General features: G+C 37.1%; 2 protein-coding genes across 3 annotated transcripts; one reads left to right on the forward strand and one right to left on the reverse strand.

The window, feature by feature from the left end:
• Positions 1–149: 149 nt before the first annotated feature.
• On the forward strand, positions 150–9,847 carry LOC135471636 (ragulator complex protein LAMTOR5-like). Of its 2 annotated transcripts, none has more exons than XM_064750940.1 (4): positions 150–264; positions 3,003–3,064; positions 6,886–7,003; positions 9,437–9,847. In XM_064750940.1, the coding sequence occupies exons 1-4, from the start codon at positions 230–232 to the stop codon at positions 9,495–9,497; spliced, it is 276 nt and encodes a 91-aa protein (XP_064607010.1). In that variant the 5' UTR covers positions 150–229; the 3' UTR covers positions 9,498–9,847. The 2 variants fall into 2 exon arrangements, with proteins under 2 accessions (XP_064607010.1, XP_064607011.1); XM_064750941.1 differs by lacking the exon at positions 150–264 and adding an exon at positions 429–505.
• A 2,673-nt stretch (positions 9,848–12,520) lies between these two features.
• LOC135471011 (uncharacterized) lies at positions 12,521–12,898 on the reverse strand. The gene has a single exon (XM_064750058.1). The coding sequence runs from the start codon at positions 12,896–12,898 to the stop codon at positions 12,521–12,523; it is 378 nt and encodes a 125-aa protein (XP_064606128.1).
• Between the last annotated feature and the right edge of the window lie 4,560 nt (positions 12,899–17,458).

The following is a 17,458-nucleotide window of genomic DNA, read 5'->3' on the forward strand; positions in this document are numbered from 1 at the left end:
ATTTAAACACAGCTTTATCAGTTGCCAGCAGAAATTCGAGATGTTTGTTCCGTGACACAGAATAATGAAATAGAGCAACAGTAAACCTGAAACAAAAACCTTTTCCGGTTAAAAGTGGAAGAGTCCGTCGGGTAGGTGGCGCTGTGAACCACATCCGGTTACTTTTTCTACAGGATGATATTCATTTGACACACGGGACGTCCAAGTCGAGAGTCTTAAGATAAATATTATGGAAAAATCACTGGACAAATTAATGGAGGACTTGTAAGACATATCTTTTTTATGTCCTATTTCTGCCTCATTTGATTTTATTTTAAGCTGGTACAGTTAATGACAATTACTCTGTAATGACTTGGCCTTTGAGTGTGACGCTAGTTATGGTAGTTATAGTGTAAGTATGTAATTCTTCCCACAGGGCGGAAGGGGACCCAGCCATGACTACGTGAGCGTCAGAACAAACAAAAAAAGAGCGTGGTGTAGTCATCCAGGGCTACACCTGAGCAAGGTGCTAGTGTTTGAAGGATTCAACACAGACCCTGCATATCACACTAAAATACCATTTGTTGACTACCTGAATGATTTATGGCTGCATCGGTGACTTTGCAGTATACTTAGTCATACGTCGCTTTGTGGGATTTTTATACGCCTCCGAATCTGGAAGTAGGAGATGAGATAATGTGTATCAATTGATCAATGGCCCTAGTGCAAAAGAGAAAGCGTGGGACAGAACTGGGAGACCATTTGATGATCCCGCAGTTGTCTTAAGTTTCTGAATTTCTCCAGTATAAATTAGCTTTTAATTTGGATTAGTGTGTTTTTGTTAGTTTTGAATGGATTAGAGCCCCCCAAAGAACACTCTGTGTTTTTCTTAAAATTAAAACCCAAGAAACATGTAACATTAGTAGCATTATGTGCATTTAACACCATCTAACTCTTCAGGAACTGTTTATCCTAGTTAATATTCTAGTCTTTAAATGTTCCCTAATTCCTATGTTTTTATCAGAGACTTCTGCATCAGCATTGCCAAGAATGTTCTCTGTTAATAAGATTATGGTTAAGGGCAATAAAGCCATGTAAACAAGTAATATCTTCTAATAATTGTTATTGAGATACTAGTAATAGTGAACTTAACTTCACTACATCACTTCGCAAAAAAACTGAGATACATAGATACTTGGATATTGTCACAGTTGTTGATACATCGTCTTGATATGGGCAAGATAGAAGGATGTTTTTTTATTTCTGTTTTGGTTTTAGCACAGTGAGCAACAAATTTATGAGAAATTCTTTTCTCATAGCTCATTAGAAATTTTCAATAGCTGCATCAGTAGTCACTTTATTAAAACCCTCTGTGTATAATAATGTTGACGTTTTATATCTCTTATATTTCTCTTTGCACTTAAGGTAACTCTAGCACTGAAGTGTATTCCATGTCATTAAAAAGATTTAAATGAGCTTCAGATATTTCTTGATTATTGATGAAATTATCTCACACTTATGTTATCCCTGCTATAAAGTTCTGCATGTTGTGCGTGTTTGAATAAAAGAATTTTCTTTGCATAGGCCTACATTATGATTTCTTATAATTTTTGGTCATTTGATTTTTTGTAAGAGTCTGTATGATGGACACAGTGAGACCCTACATGTACATCGATCCCTGTATACATGTATGTGAAAAATGAAGATTCCAATCAATCTTTATATTCCTAACAGCTGCAATTTTTTGTCCAGAAGTAACCTAATTCCTAATCTTTTCACACTCCGGCCGTAAGTGGGAAGGTCTGACAGCAACCTGCGGATGGTCGTGGGTTTCCCCCGGGCTGTGCCTGGTTTCCACCCACCATAATGCTGGCTGCCGTAGTATAAGTGAAATATTCTTGAGTACTGCGTAAAACAGCAATCAAATAAATAAATAAATCTTTTCACATATTAAAGAGCAACTTTCAGAGCACTTTATGCACATTTTCAATTTGATTTTGGTGACAAAACTACATTGCTTGGCTTGGCCAGTTTCAGGGCTTTGTAAAAAGTATAATTTTATCCCTCAACACAAAACAATGCCTTCAAAACATGCTTGAATAAAAACTTTGCGAACATGCGAAATGGTTGAAGAATTACAGCAACCTAGTTTTTGGTGTTTTTAAAAATATCGCCATAAGAGTGTCTCGCCTCATATACATGTGCATGTACTTCTCATGAAAGTAACCACTATTGTATCATACAAGATAAAGTTATCTAGAGCATGCCATGAAAAACTGAGTAATGAATAAATCATAGATGGCACAACTGAATATGCATGTGTGTAAACATCTTAGGATCATGAAATTAAGTTGAAAAAAATCAACCAGCATTAAGTTGATAAGTCTTGTCATTACATGTATTGCATGTTGGAAGATCCATTTCTGCAATTTTTGTTTGAAATTACTTTGTAACACTCACAGAGAAGAAAACTCATGATTTAAATGATTTTAGTGACTAATCCAAATTCACTCAAGCATTGATGTTGTTTTAAATATATATGACTATGTATTGGGCCTTTACCTCTTAATTTTTACACATTTCAAATAATTAATACTGAGACAAAATTGCTGAACCCTATCATATACTGATTGTGAGGCTATCTCTGTATCCACCATCGCCTTCAAGAATCACACTAGTGTTTTCTGAAATAGACCCAGTAAATTGCGAACCCAATAGTCATTATCTTACATATAATACATGATCTTCTGCTACATATATGTCTTACCTGTATGAGATGTTTTGCCTGCATGTGGTGTAGCTAAACACACCCAGATTTGCATGTTGTTAGTTGGTGGGATTAAGATGATTATCTGATGAAGCATTATTTTTATCCAGGCCTCTACAAGTTAAAAGTTGCTGCAAGAAGAAATCTGTTCAATACAGTTATTCTTTGATCCCCTCACATTTCATGTTTTGAAACTACAACTCCTCTTTTCTATCATGCAATTATTTACATGTGAATCTTATATTTTCTTCTGCAGAATGAAGACTCCAGGAATAAATGGTGTTCTTTGTTCAGACGAACAAGGCTTATGCTTAGGAGGTAATGATGATACTTCATTTCGTTTCACCCCTTTAGGGGGGATTATTATGTCAAATCTGTATTGTTACAAAATGTTCAAGTTACTACATCTTACAAAGTCTTTGGTTGCATCATTCTTGATTTTAAGTGACGTCATCTTCTGCCTACATGGTTAAAAATGTAACGTCAACATAACATCAACGACCTGAATTTAGGCCCTTGCCACATCCATAGGGAAGCCCACTACATATATGTTGATTTAAATGTAATGTCTCCACACAATTAAGATTGTTGATACTGTACTCCCACAATATTTCACACTTTGAACTTACTCCTACAGTGTTTTTGCATGTACATTTTATTTTTTTCTGATCATTTGTGGCCAGTGTGGATGCTGTTTGGATTTTGCTTAAGTCAGTATGGTTGTGCAGTTTTCCAAAAAATCTTAGTACAGCATGAAGTACCAAGTTATGAAATAATTAGGCTTTCAAGTTGAAAGCTGGTTGCCTATTGTTCTTGCTTGGAATACTAAAATTAGTGCCTTCCTTTGTTTTTCCTCTCAATTCCAAGCTGAAGTGATTTCTACCAGAGGGATTGTTTCACAGTGTTCATATATTGGCCACTACAAGCAAGCAGTGGCCATCCCTGCAACTCTTTTTGTCATGGTAGCTAACCCCTTTATATATATAAGGGTGCCTATGCTTGTGAAACAAGCAAGAAACCTTATCCTGACTGAGACTTTATTTTTTTCTGATCATTTGTGGCCAGTGTGGATGCTGTTTGGATTTTGCTTAAGTCAGTATGGTTGTGCAGTTTTCCAGAAAATCTTAGTACAGCATGAAGTACCAAGTTATGCAATAATTAGGCTTTCAAGTTGAAAGCTGGTTGCCTATTGTTCTTACTTGGAATATTAAAATTAGTGCCTTCCTTTGTTTTTCTACAAAACTCTAATCTCAACTATTAAGAATTTGGCAGCAAAATTCTTGTGGATATAATCGTCAAGGCTTTTCAAGTGTGATTTCCTAGGTCAAATTATTAATAGCTTGGTGACCATTTTGAATTTTGAACAAGACCTTTAAACATCTTCTCAAGAACCAGTGGAAGGATATTAAACATTACAATCTGTTAAAAACTTCAGAAGATTGAATTTTTGATGTCACAGAAATTTTTCAGTTTTGATATAACTTTGAAGTATTCCAGGCCTGTGATTCAAAATCTGCTTTGTCTATCTTTGTAACTGTTTGAGATGTGGTAAAAAATGCTAATTTTAGAGTTTTAAAGTTACTTAATTTCAACAGACTTTAAATTGAAAAATTAAAAAATCTGTAATTTCTGCCAACTTGTAGCCCAAGGTAGATACAATTTCTATGGGGTATGAACGTTTTTGAGCTGTGAGAAATAGTCTTTTCCAAACAGATGGCTTAGAAGCCATGAAACTGGAGGCAGTTAGATTTTTTTGTTTTGTTTTTTGTTATCACACTGAAATTGTTTTACGATTTACTTCAAATATTGTATTGGTTAACATAGGCATTGAGAAAGCAAATTATATTGCACTTAAGTTAAATTAAACATTGATTATTGCAATGTTTGACAATCTGATAGTTGGTGGTCAATGTGGCTGTCGACCATCAGGTCATCAAATAATTGCCACAATCGACATAGAATTAATTCAACATAAATGATGGTAATGAGAGAAAATTGTCATGCTGAGAAACCAACAATTAAGTTCAATTTTTTTTTTCTTTGAAGAGAAATTTTTCCTCTCAATTCCAAGCTGAAGTGATTTCTACCAGAGGGATTGTTTCACAGTGTTCATATATTGGCCACTACAAGCAAGCAGTGGCCATCCCTGCAACTCTTTTTGTCATGGTAGCTAACCCCTATATATATAAGGGTGCCTATGCTTGTGAAACAAGCAAGAAACCTTATCCTGACTGAGACTTAGGTGATTTACGATTATCAGAAATCACCAGTGTTGCAAGCTCTGGCTAGCCATTTGTGCCTTTTAAGGTCATGTCCAGAAACTCCACATGATTAGTTAGACATGGCTGGCAACACATGTATTTCTACATAATCTTAAATGTCCCTAGCCTGGTGAAAGCCAGATAGTATAACTTTGGTTACAGAAAGGCTTCTGGCAGATAAAATTCTAGTTCCATGAAATTAAATTGTGGTGACATTTTACAACCTGATTGTTGATGTCCACGTTGATGTGGGCATAAACTGTCAGATCATCAAATATTGCCACTTTCACAATCAGTATTAACTTTCTCCAAAGATAGTGCCAGGTTCAATCTCGCATAGAGTCACGCAGCCACTTATCTTTGTTGCTTTATGCAGAATGTTTAGAAGGGTATTTAACTCGAATATTCCATGTTCGCACACTGTGTCCAGTAAGACTTCTTCTGGGGTTACCATCAAGCAAAGTACGTGATTAGATTCTCAGTGCCATTGGTTAGCACTGACTTTTAATTCACTCAGAATTAATGTTTTGGCGCACTGCTATTTTATATGAACTTTCTGGAATGCAGAGTCAGGAAATTGATGATTGAACAAGAGAAGTCACTGGAGTTTACTTCTGGTTTGAGCGCTAATATTGAAACTTGGTCGTATTGTGTCCGTTCACTCATAATTCTGTGAATCAGGTGGTGTGGCAAACTCCCTCAACACCTCCATAGACCCCTACCCTAATTCCTCAATCTTTTTGCAGATTAAAGAGCAGCTTTCAATGCAATTTATACACATTTATAATTTGATTTTGGAAACAAAACTGCATTCCAGAGCTTCAAAAAAATTGTAATTTTATGAGTCTACACAAAATAATGCCTTCAGAATGTGCTTGAATAAACACCTTACAAACATGTGAAAAAAGTTGGAGAATTACAATACCCACCTCATAAATACCCCCAAAATATGAAATTGCGTGCAACTTAAAATTCTCATCTTCTGTTGTGTTGCATGCACATGTAAGTCTACAGGCTATTTAGACTAAAAGAAAACAAAATACATAAGCAACATTAAAATACAGATGGTGGTATATGAGTTATGCCAGCTGGCTGCATGGGTATATGGACTAAACTGTTAGCTTCAGATTCATATTTCTCAGAGACTCAACAGACTAGGCACTATACCAATGCAGTAAGATGGCACAACTGGCACATTTATTATGCTTCACCAAAACAGTACATTTAATTGGCATTGTGTGATTTTTTTTGTCATGCTGCAAGGACACTGCAGAATGATAATGTTTTGCCAAATTTAGAATCTTGCCAATCCAGATCTTCGTCCACTCTGACTGTTGACTGGTTTCTGAGGACTTCATACTCCAAATTCTGAAATTAAGAATGAACAGATGTTCAGCTGTTTATTAAAATATTAGCCTGATGAGCAAACTTTAGCTGATATGTTAAGCCCATTGGGTAAAGTGGGAAAATGTTGGTCACTTAAAAGAAAATAGATTCAATCTTTTGCCCACAGTAAAATATGTGGAGGTCTTCGATCTCCTTTCCCAAGTTTTGATGTACATAGCAGACTGTTAATCTAAGTATTTTGACTTCACAGGTATACCTAATTTTAGTTTGACATTTCTGTAACTTCCAGACTATTCTTTAAAAACGATTACAGAATATTTGCATTGAATCCTCCAAGAGGACAGTCCAGTGTAAATGTGGATGTGAACATGAAAGAATTTGAGATAATTAGGAAACAAACTCACCTGCTTTGACCTGTCTTCTGATCCAAAGGACAATTGCTTGAAAGTTTCTCATTCTTGAAAGTGCGATATTTTTTTGGTATGATTTGATGTCCCTGTTAATGTCTGAAATGTCCTCCTCTCACCACAGCAAAGGGTGTGGCAGTTGGTCAGCCAGCAGGTGTGATATCCAGGATGGCTCATCAAGCAGAGCAGATCCATCCAGATAGTGGAACATCCCCTGTGATCGTGGTGGAATCTGAAGTTGGGTAGGTGTTCACACAACCAAGGTGTAGCGTCACACCTTTCACAGTAGCTCTCACCCACAAGTATTGTTTTTCTCCACTCCTTCCCTTGAATTATCACTGCTCGACTTGAATATTCTGTGGCCTTCCATGACATTCAACAAACGCCTTCAAAAATCTTTAACCAAACTGCATAGTTACTGAATATTGATGGCCTCCTACTTCTTCACTTTTATATCCATGTGTCATCGATAAAAGTTAATCATCACAAGATGTACCTGTACTCTGTATTTCAGTCACTTGCAGTTTGATTTTTTAAAGTTGATAAACTTTATTACATTTTGCACATTAACTCTTCATTCCATTCAACCTTTAAAAGGCCCTTTAAATTCCATTTACATGTGTAAAAGGATGTGTATTTAAAAATTATTGATTGATTCATGTTAATCTTCCAATACATTAATATTGGGCTTTTCTGTCTGAATCAATATAATGTTTGTATAGGTGGAATGATAATGTATAGTGAAATTAGTGTGTATAATGTCATCAGTAGGCACATCTTCAGACATGCATTGTAATAAAACCAAGCATGGTTTCTGACAGACTTGAGCAATAACTAAACAGTAATTTGCGTTTTATCTGACATAAATTAATTAGTCTTTGTGTGATGATGTTCAGTCTTTAGTGAGACAATGAACTATTTTTGCTTTTGCATTAACGTGTCTTCACTATAATTCAGCTATAAACAGTATTGATTTATTTCCTTCTGACATTTTATACTGAACTATAAATGGCTTGCATAATCCCAATAAAAAAGCTAGACCCACGTTAATCATAGTCAGTGGAATTAGAAATTGATGGCAGACTCTCTTTCACAGACAGTGTTCATGTACTTACAGCAGAAAAATTAAGCTTCCTTCAGGCTTGTTGGAAAGACAATCCCCTACATGTATGTTGATCTTGTCTTTATGATAATGACAGTCTAACTGTCCCCTACAACATACAAGGGGTAAGGGAATTCTGTGCCTGTTGGTTCATTTCTCTTACCTTATGCTGTGAACAAGATATCTTTAAAAGTTTTTAGAATTAGTCAGAGGATTGTTGGGATTGATTATGTTACTCGGATTTATTCTACATAGCAGCTGTTGGTTGTCTTGGATTTCCTAGCCATCATGCAGCGTAACTCTCCTTCTGAACCAGATATCTTGAAAAAATTTTAGGTTATTACGCTTACAGATTACCCTACGTAATGCAGTATGAATGCTGTCTGCCATCTTAGATTTCCTGGCTATCACATGTATCTCTTTATTTCAGTAGCGGTATGTGACATTATCACATGCCAGGATCGTTAGTAGTCACTTGATAATAATCCTTTTATGTGGATTCAAAGCTTGTGAAACCTTTTACATCTATGTAGTGATGCCTCAACTTCATTATTATTAAATATAAAAGTGTTTGTATTTTTTTTGATGGGAAAAATATTCTTTGATAGAAAAGAGTTTTCCTCTAGCTTCTAATTTTTACTGTGCCCTGAGGCAGTATGGCAAAGTATTGGAATATAGAGAGAAAAGTATGAGTGTTTTGGTTGGTTTTCTGGTTATGTTTTTGTGTTTAGCTTAGATTTTAGGTTAGATTTGAGCATGTAGTTAGGCATGTAACCCATTGGCCAGGTAATTATTCAGTTTCAACAATTTGTCAGGTGTAGCTATTTAATTTCGCTTACAAAAGAGACAGGTTGAGCAGTTAATGTTCTATACATTGTAATTTGTCAAACCTCAAACTAAGGAAGACTATAGGTTTTCAAATTTTCTGGTTGTTTACATGTAACATTTAATGTAGTTCGCCAAATGTTTGGTATCTACAAATGCACTTTCAGAAGCAAATAAAGCCTTAAAATGGTGCTTTGGGAGCCAACACTAATGTTTTCTGATAAGAAATGAATTAAAATGCACATAAATCTTTTACGTGGCTGAATAATACAGATGAATCAATGAAAATGTGTGAATAATGCTAAACTTTAGGTGAAATACAGTTGTTTTTCAGGCTTTTTCTTCTTGTTTGATATTAATGAAAGGACATTTGGTGTATGTCATGATCATGATTACAAATCGTATTTGACTTCCTCACTTTATTGTACTCATTTTTTAATATTTACTGTTTATTTAGAAAATGTCACTAATACTGGAGCTTCAGTCAGACAAGTGAGGGTAGTGAAGTGCACTAATCTTAAGATGAACCAAACACTGATTTAGTAAATATTTGTCACTGAATGATGGTAATGTTTGTAAAATGGTGCTGGTGGTGATTGTGATGAAGCATGCTTGTCAGTTATACCCACTTTGGTAAGTTTGAGTTTCTCATTATCTTGTGGCAGTTTAACTACACTTTTGTATGCATCACTTAAATTTTTCATATGGTTTACAAGCTCTGAATGTTTGATTTATTTTATGTTGACAGAAATGTGCTTATAAAGAACCATGATGGGATCACATTGGCAATATTCAAAAGCCCAGTATGACATTCTGTTCATGGAGGATTGACGTAGCTTGAATGGACAAGGGGATATGAGGTGACACCTGGATATGCCTTGAAAGAAACACTCCTTGAGGCACCAAACAGATCTTTCTGGAATGTGCATGCTAAAATATATGGTGTCTCTTTAAGATGAACTTCCAAGGGTTTGTATAGACCTGCATAAAGAAAGAGGAAATATATATAGCGGAATATAAAGTGTGTACATTGTAATAATCTTAACTAAAGGCAGTTCATGACCTTGTTTGGGTGAAGTATGCTTTATTGCGAGTATATGTACCTGACCAACTTGTAAATATTCTTGGAGAAGAATAAAAATGGATTCATGTCTTTGAATGATTGTTGCTAGTAATCAAATTGAGACAATTATGGATAGTCCTTCTTTCACTTTTACAAAACAAAAGATGAATACTTGTTTATCAATGTGCCTAAATCTGTGCTTGTCTTTTAGTTGTCAGGCACATGAAGTATTGGTTCAATCCCAGTGGTGGACAAAGAATGTTTGTAGATTTTCATTCCTCCACTGTTCATAGTGTGGTAATGCTACAAGTGGTTGATAGCCCTCTTATGTGGTCTTACAGAGAGTTATTGTTATTGGTAACTTGTCTTCCACCAATATAGCATGCATAATGTGTTTACTGTGCAGGTGAAAATCTCTGCATCACGTGTTGGTGGAAGTTCTTCAGTTAGTTGCCAAAGTCAGGTGGTTTGCTCCAGTTCCATCCATCCATCAATGAATCTTGATGGCTGTCATTGAGTATGGCAGTAAACATTTACTACCCTAATTCCTCAACTTTTTCGCATATGAGAGCGCTACTTCCAATACAATTTATGCATGTTTTTCTTTTGATTTTAGAGACAAATTTACAATGGTTGAATTGGCCAATTTCAGGGCTTCAGAAAAAGAATAATTTTATCCGTCTACATAGAATAATGCCTTTAGAAATTAATTGAATTAACACCTTGCAAACATGCGAAAAGGTCGAAGCAGTCCAGTCAAATCCTTGTCTACTGACACCATTAATGGAGAGTTACCAGAGAACTCTCTGAATCCAGTCATTTTTACCACTTTGACCAAAGGTTATTGTCATGGTAAACTAGGAACATAATCACATGTCCAACATTTGCATACCACTTGTAAACCATAAAGGGGTACTCCAAGTTAATGATCACAAGACTCATTTCCAAAACAAGCTAAAACACCAGTTCCTAAAGGAATACTTGTGAAGATCATATACATATCTGTGTATATGATATAGTAAGTAAATCTGCAAACCATATGAGTCGTGTCAGTTGAGAAATGTCCCCATCTGCTGGATAGCAACCGTTATTAATTAGACTACATGTCTGCTAGTCCAGGCATCTTAGTTGCATATTTTTCTGTGCCAAAGTTCCAATGTTTTTATTTAACATATTTGCTGGTTGCAAGGATCCCTGAAAGATCATTTACTGCGGGTGATAATCATGTCACTCTTCACGGTTTATGTTCGTACATATTCGCACTCAATGTACACGCCGCCATATAGGTCAGGCAAATGAGATTTTGTAGACGAATTGTGCATATACCCCATGTACCAAAAATGTGATGGGACGAGTATTGTTCACCTGTATGGTCAAAGATTAGTTGAGACTTCTGTGTTTCTTGAATTATTGACATTTATTTCGCTGTGGTAGACACAAATTAGGCCACACTGTCTTACGTTCACAGTGGTATTACATAGTATTTCAACACATACTGTATGCTTCTGATAATATAAACAGTTGTTCATATCACATAAATTTCGGATGGTGTGTAATACTAATGAAACAGGTGTACTGAGATCAACACTTTATGAGGTATATGACTATCCTATTCATACTACAACCGGTATAGGCCTATATGTACAGTTTGCCCGTCACTGGCAATATTGTTTTTTTTTCCCCCGCTACATGTCCATGTACTTCAAACAATCGCGAAGCTCCAGCAACAAATGGATTACAAATGATACTGCCTAACTCTTACGTGACCCCTACATGTTCAGAGTTGGCAGCGGGCCTTAGTCCTTGCACGCCTTTCCATCGCTAGAACGCACGAGGTGCGGGTTCAAAACCGGTTTTGGTCGGGGAATGTGTAGATCCCTCAAATCTTACTTCGTCAAGGGCTGGTTGTCTTGAACCAATATGACGGTACATGTGCAAATGTACGTCACTTGTGGGAAAGTTTGTCAATAACTTGCCAACGATCAATAGTTTACGCGCGGTACTCCAGTTTTTCCTTCAACAACAAAACTGCATAACCGCCAGCGCAATAAGTGAAACATTCTTGATTATAACAATCAAATAAATAAATAAATGCTCAAAGTCATTTCAAGACATCAGATCTGTGGTCTACAAAAAGATGTTTTAGTAAATATTAATTTGTGGAAGAAATGCGACAGTCATCAAGTAGAGGTAACTGCATGCATGTGCCTATATATAAAATGTTATTTTTTTCTCTTGGACACCTTTTAATGAGTGAATAACATGCGATACGGACGTCTATAACCGATTCATCTATATAACCTTTTCTTCATGTTGGCTAAAATATACGGGGGCACGTAGGGCTGCCGCTAAATGCCTTCTCGTGACGGAATTGACGAAAGCATGTATGTAAACGTTTCTGAAAAACGATGACATGCATAACTGTTAGCGCAAAGGCTAGATTAGCTCTATAATATTCATAGCAGGTGACTATAGGAGAACACTTCAAGACGTTTCTGCTAGTTACTGGAGGATAGATGCAGTGTTAAATACTCATTACGAAACCGGTATCATTAATAACTGACAATGCATAAAATAAAAATTCATAAAATCGAATCTGTTATCTGATATTTATGATATTTTTCCATTCACTGTGATCACCTACATGTAAGTGGATATCTTCAAGGTTTCTTCACACTAGCCTTTCGATAAGGAAAAAGAGGCTAACATTTATTTCTGCGCTGTATTCAAGATAAGCATCCCCGTTCATGAAGCGTTATATCCTCTGGTCTAGACAAACATCAAGGCACAGTCTACAAGCAAGAATGCCCCTGTGATAAACCTCGCTTGTTTCGATACCAGGAAAGCCACAGCTGCGCCCACGTCAGAAGGGGGGATAACTTCCTTCATGGGGCACCTAAGCTTTGGCAGCTCCACTGCGTCTATTGGGGGAGATGCGATCCACGCGTCTGTGTCCGTTATGCCCGAGATAACAACGTTCACAGTTATTCTTTTCGGTGCCAGTTCTTTGGCGTAGTGACGAGCCATGTATTCCACTGAAGCTTTGGCACAACCGGGTAAAAAGTAAAATGACCTTGGACTTGCCGCAAAGCTTACACCTGGAGTTGAGAGGCCAATGATCCTTCCACCGTTACAGAGCTTCTCCATGTACGGCACACCTTTCCTGACCGGTCGCCAAAGGCTTTGGCGTACATGGCTTAGCAATGATCGGCAGTTATTTCCAGTTTCACATCATCGACTTTTAGCTATTTTCCAGCACTGTGGATTATAGCATATAACGATCCATCGAAGTGTTTTTCCAATGCCCGTAGAGGATCATCAGAGGTTGAATTATCACTTACATCTCCTATTAATGTAAATCAGAGCACACATTAAATCTTAATTATATTCATTAATTGATTTTCTTGTGCATATATCGCGACGTAGGGTCACATATGATGGTGACTCTTACGACTGTTTCCTTATTAACTTTTACTGTACAGAGCATACGTCGTTGAAACTTGCTCTTTCCAGTCAGTTGTCATGGACACCAGAATTTGTTTTTTCGAAATAGTTCATCATACTGGATAGTAACTTACATAGTCCATGTCTTGATCATTCCGAGCTATGGGCCGTTTTGTCCATTTTGGACAAATGTGTGGCCGTTTTTGTTCTCTTGTGGACCTCTTGCGAAGCAATACTTCCTGAAGGCTTGTTAGCCTTAATGATTGATAGAACTACAATGTAGTTTGTCCTGGGGAAAATTTTAAAGTGTGTGACGTCTAATAAAATGTGATTAACATCACTGCATATTTTTTTCTAATAGTTCCTTAACCCATGGTGCCAGGGGACACGTGTAATTTGCTATACTATCTAAGCATTCACATGAATAGTTAGCTGAGGTAAATCGACAAGAGGCCGTATTTCACCGGTTGCCACTAGCTCTGTTTTTGTTTTCTGTACTGTGAGTCATTCATCATACAATTATTAAACATATTTTATCTCTAATTAGCACAACCCTCACTCCTGAAGTCTCTTCAAGATGCTGCTTTGCCTTTTGAGCCGCATCATCTGAAATATAATATACCGGTATGAACTTTCGGTATCCCAGTCGCACCAGCTCTACGGCGAAAGCTAACCCAATACATTTCGTCCCTCCGGTTATCAAGATGGCTCCTGAATTCTCCATACTCGGTTAGGTATATGCGCAGACCTCGAAGATGAAAATGTGCTGACTAATAAATGCCTTCACAAGGTCACACAGAGGTCAGACCAGTGACATGAAGTAATGTAATACACATATAAAATTGACACTCGAGTGCCCTTGCATTCAGTTTTCTACATGGCAAAGACCTAGACTGTGTGCCTTACACCCGATCTCGATCTTGTTTTTCAGTTGAAATGACGCCTTTATTTTTTCTGGTCTGTGTATGTCGGTAGAGACAGAAACATGTCCTATACTTTAAGATATATACACCCGGTGACAGGAGACTACATGTACAAGAACCAATATTTCAAAACCGATGTTGAATTCTCGCATATCTAGATAGATTCACGAATCCGTCATGAGGCTTCCAAGCTGAAAGACTATTGTTCTTGCTGCGATGATTATATAAAATGTCTACTGCCCCCACTTTCCCACGAAAAAGTGTAATGACTGAACCAAACTACTGAAAAGTAGTCAAAAACAAAAGTTTTATGTAACCAAAGACAAACGACATTTCAGTGTGACCTCTTTTCCCGCCATATCGTCAGCTGATGCAAAATGTTCACATTCTTCTTCTGTAGAATCACTGCACGGATCAAGCTGAAATTTGGTTTGCTGTTACAATACAGAGCACCAACACTTGCAAAGGGCGTTGATGAAATGAAAACTGTAGAAGCGCGTCTGATTTGACTGGTACTGTGTATTTCAGTCTGCCGTACCTTAACATGTAAGCCTGAGACAGCATGTACGTTATTATAACACTCTCTGCAGAACGAAGCCTGAGTCTTTGAGTGGTTAATATCTATAACTTGCTGCTGCCTACGCGTATGTAATTGCTCATTTGTATAGTCTCCTTATGAGGCACAGGTAAATTGATTACGCACGTCTGGGGATCCGGAGCATGGTTTTTCTTTAAGGTGATTACCGATATGCAAAGATAACAAGCCGCAAAGATTTTGTAGAATTCTCAAACTCTATGACAACAACGCGGAGATCCACTCCTTAAAACACCGTGTTTATTTACAGTAAATATACACCTTTAAAGCAATCTCCGTGGCCAAGATGTGTTGTCTATCGTTCGTATCACACCTTCATCGGTCATTTGATGTCACGTGACCTGTTTTTTGAAGTATAAAGTTACAGGTATGCAGTTAATGATGCAGTTTGCCCTGCTAAAATCGAATGTGGTTTTTTCTACGATCTCTAGTTTTCCTCAAAGCAGCAGTTAAAATTTGGAAGCCTTGCTGAAAATTATAGTCGGCAAGTAGATCAACCACTGATCTTTATTTTAATCTCATCTAAACATTTTGCTGTATTGAATAGTAAAGTGGGGTATATTGGGGTCAGAAACATGTTGTGCTCAGTGACACAATACATCAATTTCAACAGCTAACACTTAATTGGCTACGGTGGGAGCCTACCTGTAACTAGATCTAACCTTCCACGCTTCAATGCTCTACCGATATGAGTTTTTGTGTTTCACAAGAGCCTTATAAACAAAAACCTATTTCATTGCTATCCGAGGCCTTGTTTATGCATAAATCACCTGGGTGTATATAATGTCTTGGTTTTAAATGTTTGAACATTTTTTTTTACCATATCTTAACAATTGCATGTTATGTGGAGCTATTTAGCCTACAGCTATAACAGTCGGGTTTTTAACCTTGCCCTACGGTGCATTTAATTATTATCCTCAGGATTGTCTCATGTCTGCAGGAAAAACGACTATGATGTAATTCATGAAACAGTGACAGTACAGATTTTGGGGAGAGTGGGAGGGGGTAGTCAGCGGAAGTAACTCATCAGGCGAGGGTTCAGGGGCCGCCTAGGCCCTGAAAGCCCTCGCCAATTATACTGCCAGAGACGCAGGTTAGGCGAAAAAAAAAAACTGTGAAAAATTCGGGAAAAACTGCACATGACCACTATTTATGTATGCATGGAAGAAAAGTCTTGCTGAACTCAGTCGAAGCCGTAGCGGCACATCCGAAGTACCTATCTCGGCCTAACAGGTTTCCCGACATACTATAATGCCGCAGCCTATATAAATCAGGATTCTGCTGGTGGGTTGGCATCCCTGAGGCCTGGTCCCTTTGCTTTGTTTCGATGTGATTGCTTATTGATGTGATGGTTCTTCAACGGGATGCCTAACAAGAATTTTGATAACTATATGGCTAATGAATATAACTTCAAAGGTATGCCAGGGTGGTTCTGACTAGATTCTGACTATGCATGGCTAGTTACGTTTAAATTTTGGTTGATTAACAACATATAAATAGTTCCTTTCCTATATTATATTTTTATTTATTTATTTGATTGGTGTTTTGTCGTACTCAAGAACATTTCACCTATAGGACGGCGACCAGCATTATGGTGGGAGGAAACCGAGCATTCCCATATTGCAGGCCTACTGCTACCCAGTACTGTTGCCTCAACTGTTCATGGGGATCATAGGAAATTATGTTTTCATTTGGTTGCCCTTGATTAAAAAAATACTATACAGAATACGTAACCTCTCGTGGATTTTGTAGTTTTTTTCTACAGGCCTCACTCAATAGGCCTATAGTGTTGGGATATAATGTTTAGGGCTAACTTACAAATGTTATGTTATACGACATGTACATATTTTAAATTTTATGTATTGATGTGTTCCAGGCAAGACACAACCTATAACCTAACCGCCTGAATGATAAACCAGATTGCGTGCCGTTGCAGTTGTGTCCCGATAATTTTGACATTCTCAGCAAAAATTCTTTCGACTGTGCTACATTATATAGAGCATGAAAAGGAATCGACCATCGGTTTCTGGATCGTGGAGGTTGGCTGAACCAGCACCTAAGCGCTCTCTGTATACCGGTACTTACTTTTACTTCCCTATGACCACAATACTGCAGCCTATTGGTATCACAGTAAAACAAAACAACACAAATTTGAGGGAAATTCCTAATTTTTTTGTCAAATTTGTGACTTTTTTCCGCGACTTTTATCTCTTTTGTCTGATTTGGGATGTCTTTCTCTGCATAATTAGGTTATTCTGTACACAGTAATGACAATGTCAGCTCGTGCAGAACTCAATGTTTTATTTTCATCTGGTGTTGTGTCATATTCTCCAGATGAAAATAAAACACTGTCAATGAGTCAGTCATATCAAATTCGTAATTATCATGATCCTGCGAAGAATTAAGCTCACCTCTCAGTGAAATGTAGGCTTTTGGAGTTTTTTTGTGAATAATCAACTATCTTCATAATCCCTTCCACATTCTCCTGCTGTACAGAATCACTAAGGACCTTAAAAGATGCATAGAACCACAGAATACACCCATTAAAAAGCATGCAAAACTACCTGGTATTCACAATATGTGTGTGTGAGATGCACTGGTTTCTTAAACTTGTAAACCTGATCACATGTGACTGAGCTGAAGTAAAGCATAAAAATTTCAATCTATATGTAAATTTGGTAGCAAGGCTACTAAACAGCTCACCTGTAGGGGATACATGCATGCAGAACTTCACCTGAATACATC

The sequence above is a fragment of the Liolophura sinensis genome, chromosome 7, assembly GCF_032854445.1.
Source record: "Liolophura sinensis isolate JHLJ2023 chromosome 7, CUHK_Ljap_v2, whole genome shotgun sequence".
Taxonomy (NCBI): domain Eukaryota; kingdom Metazoa; phylum Mollusca; class Polyplacophora; order Chitonida; family Chitonidae; genus Liolophura; species Liolophura sinensis.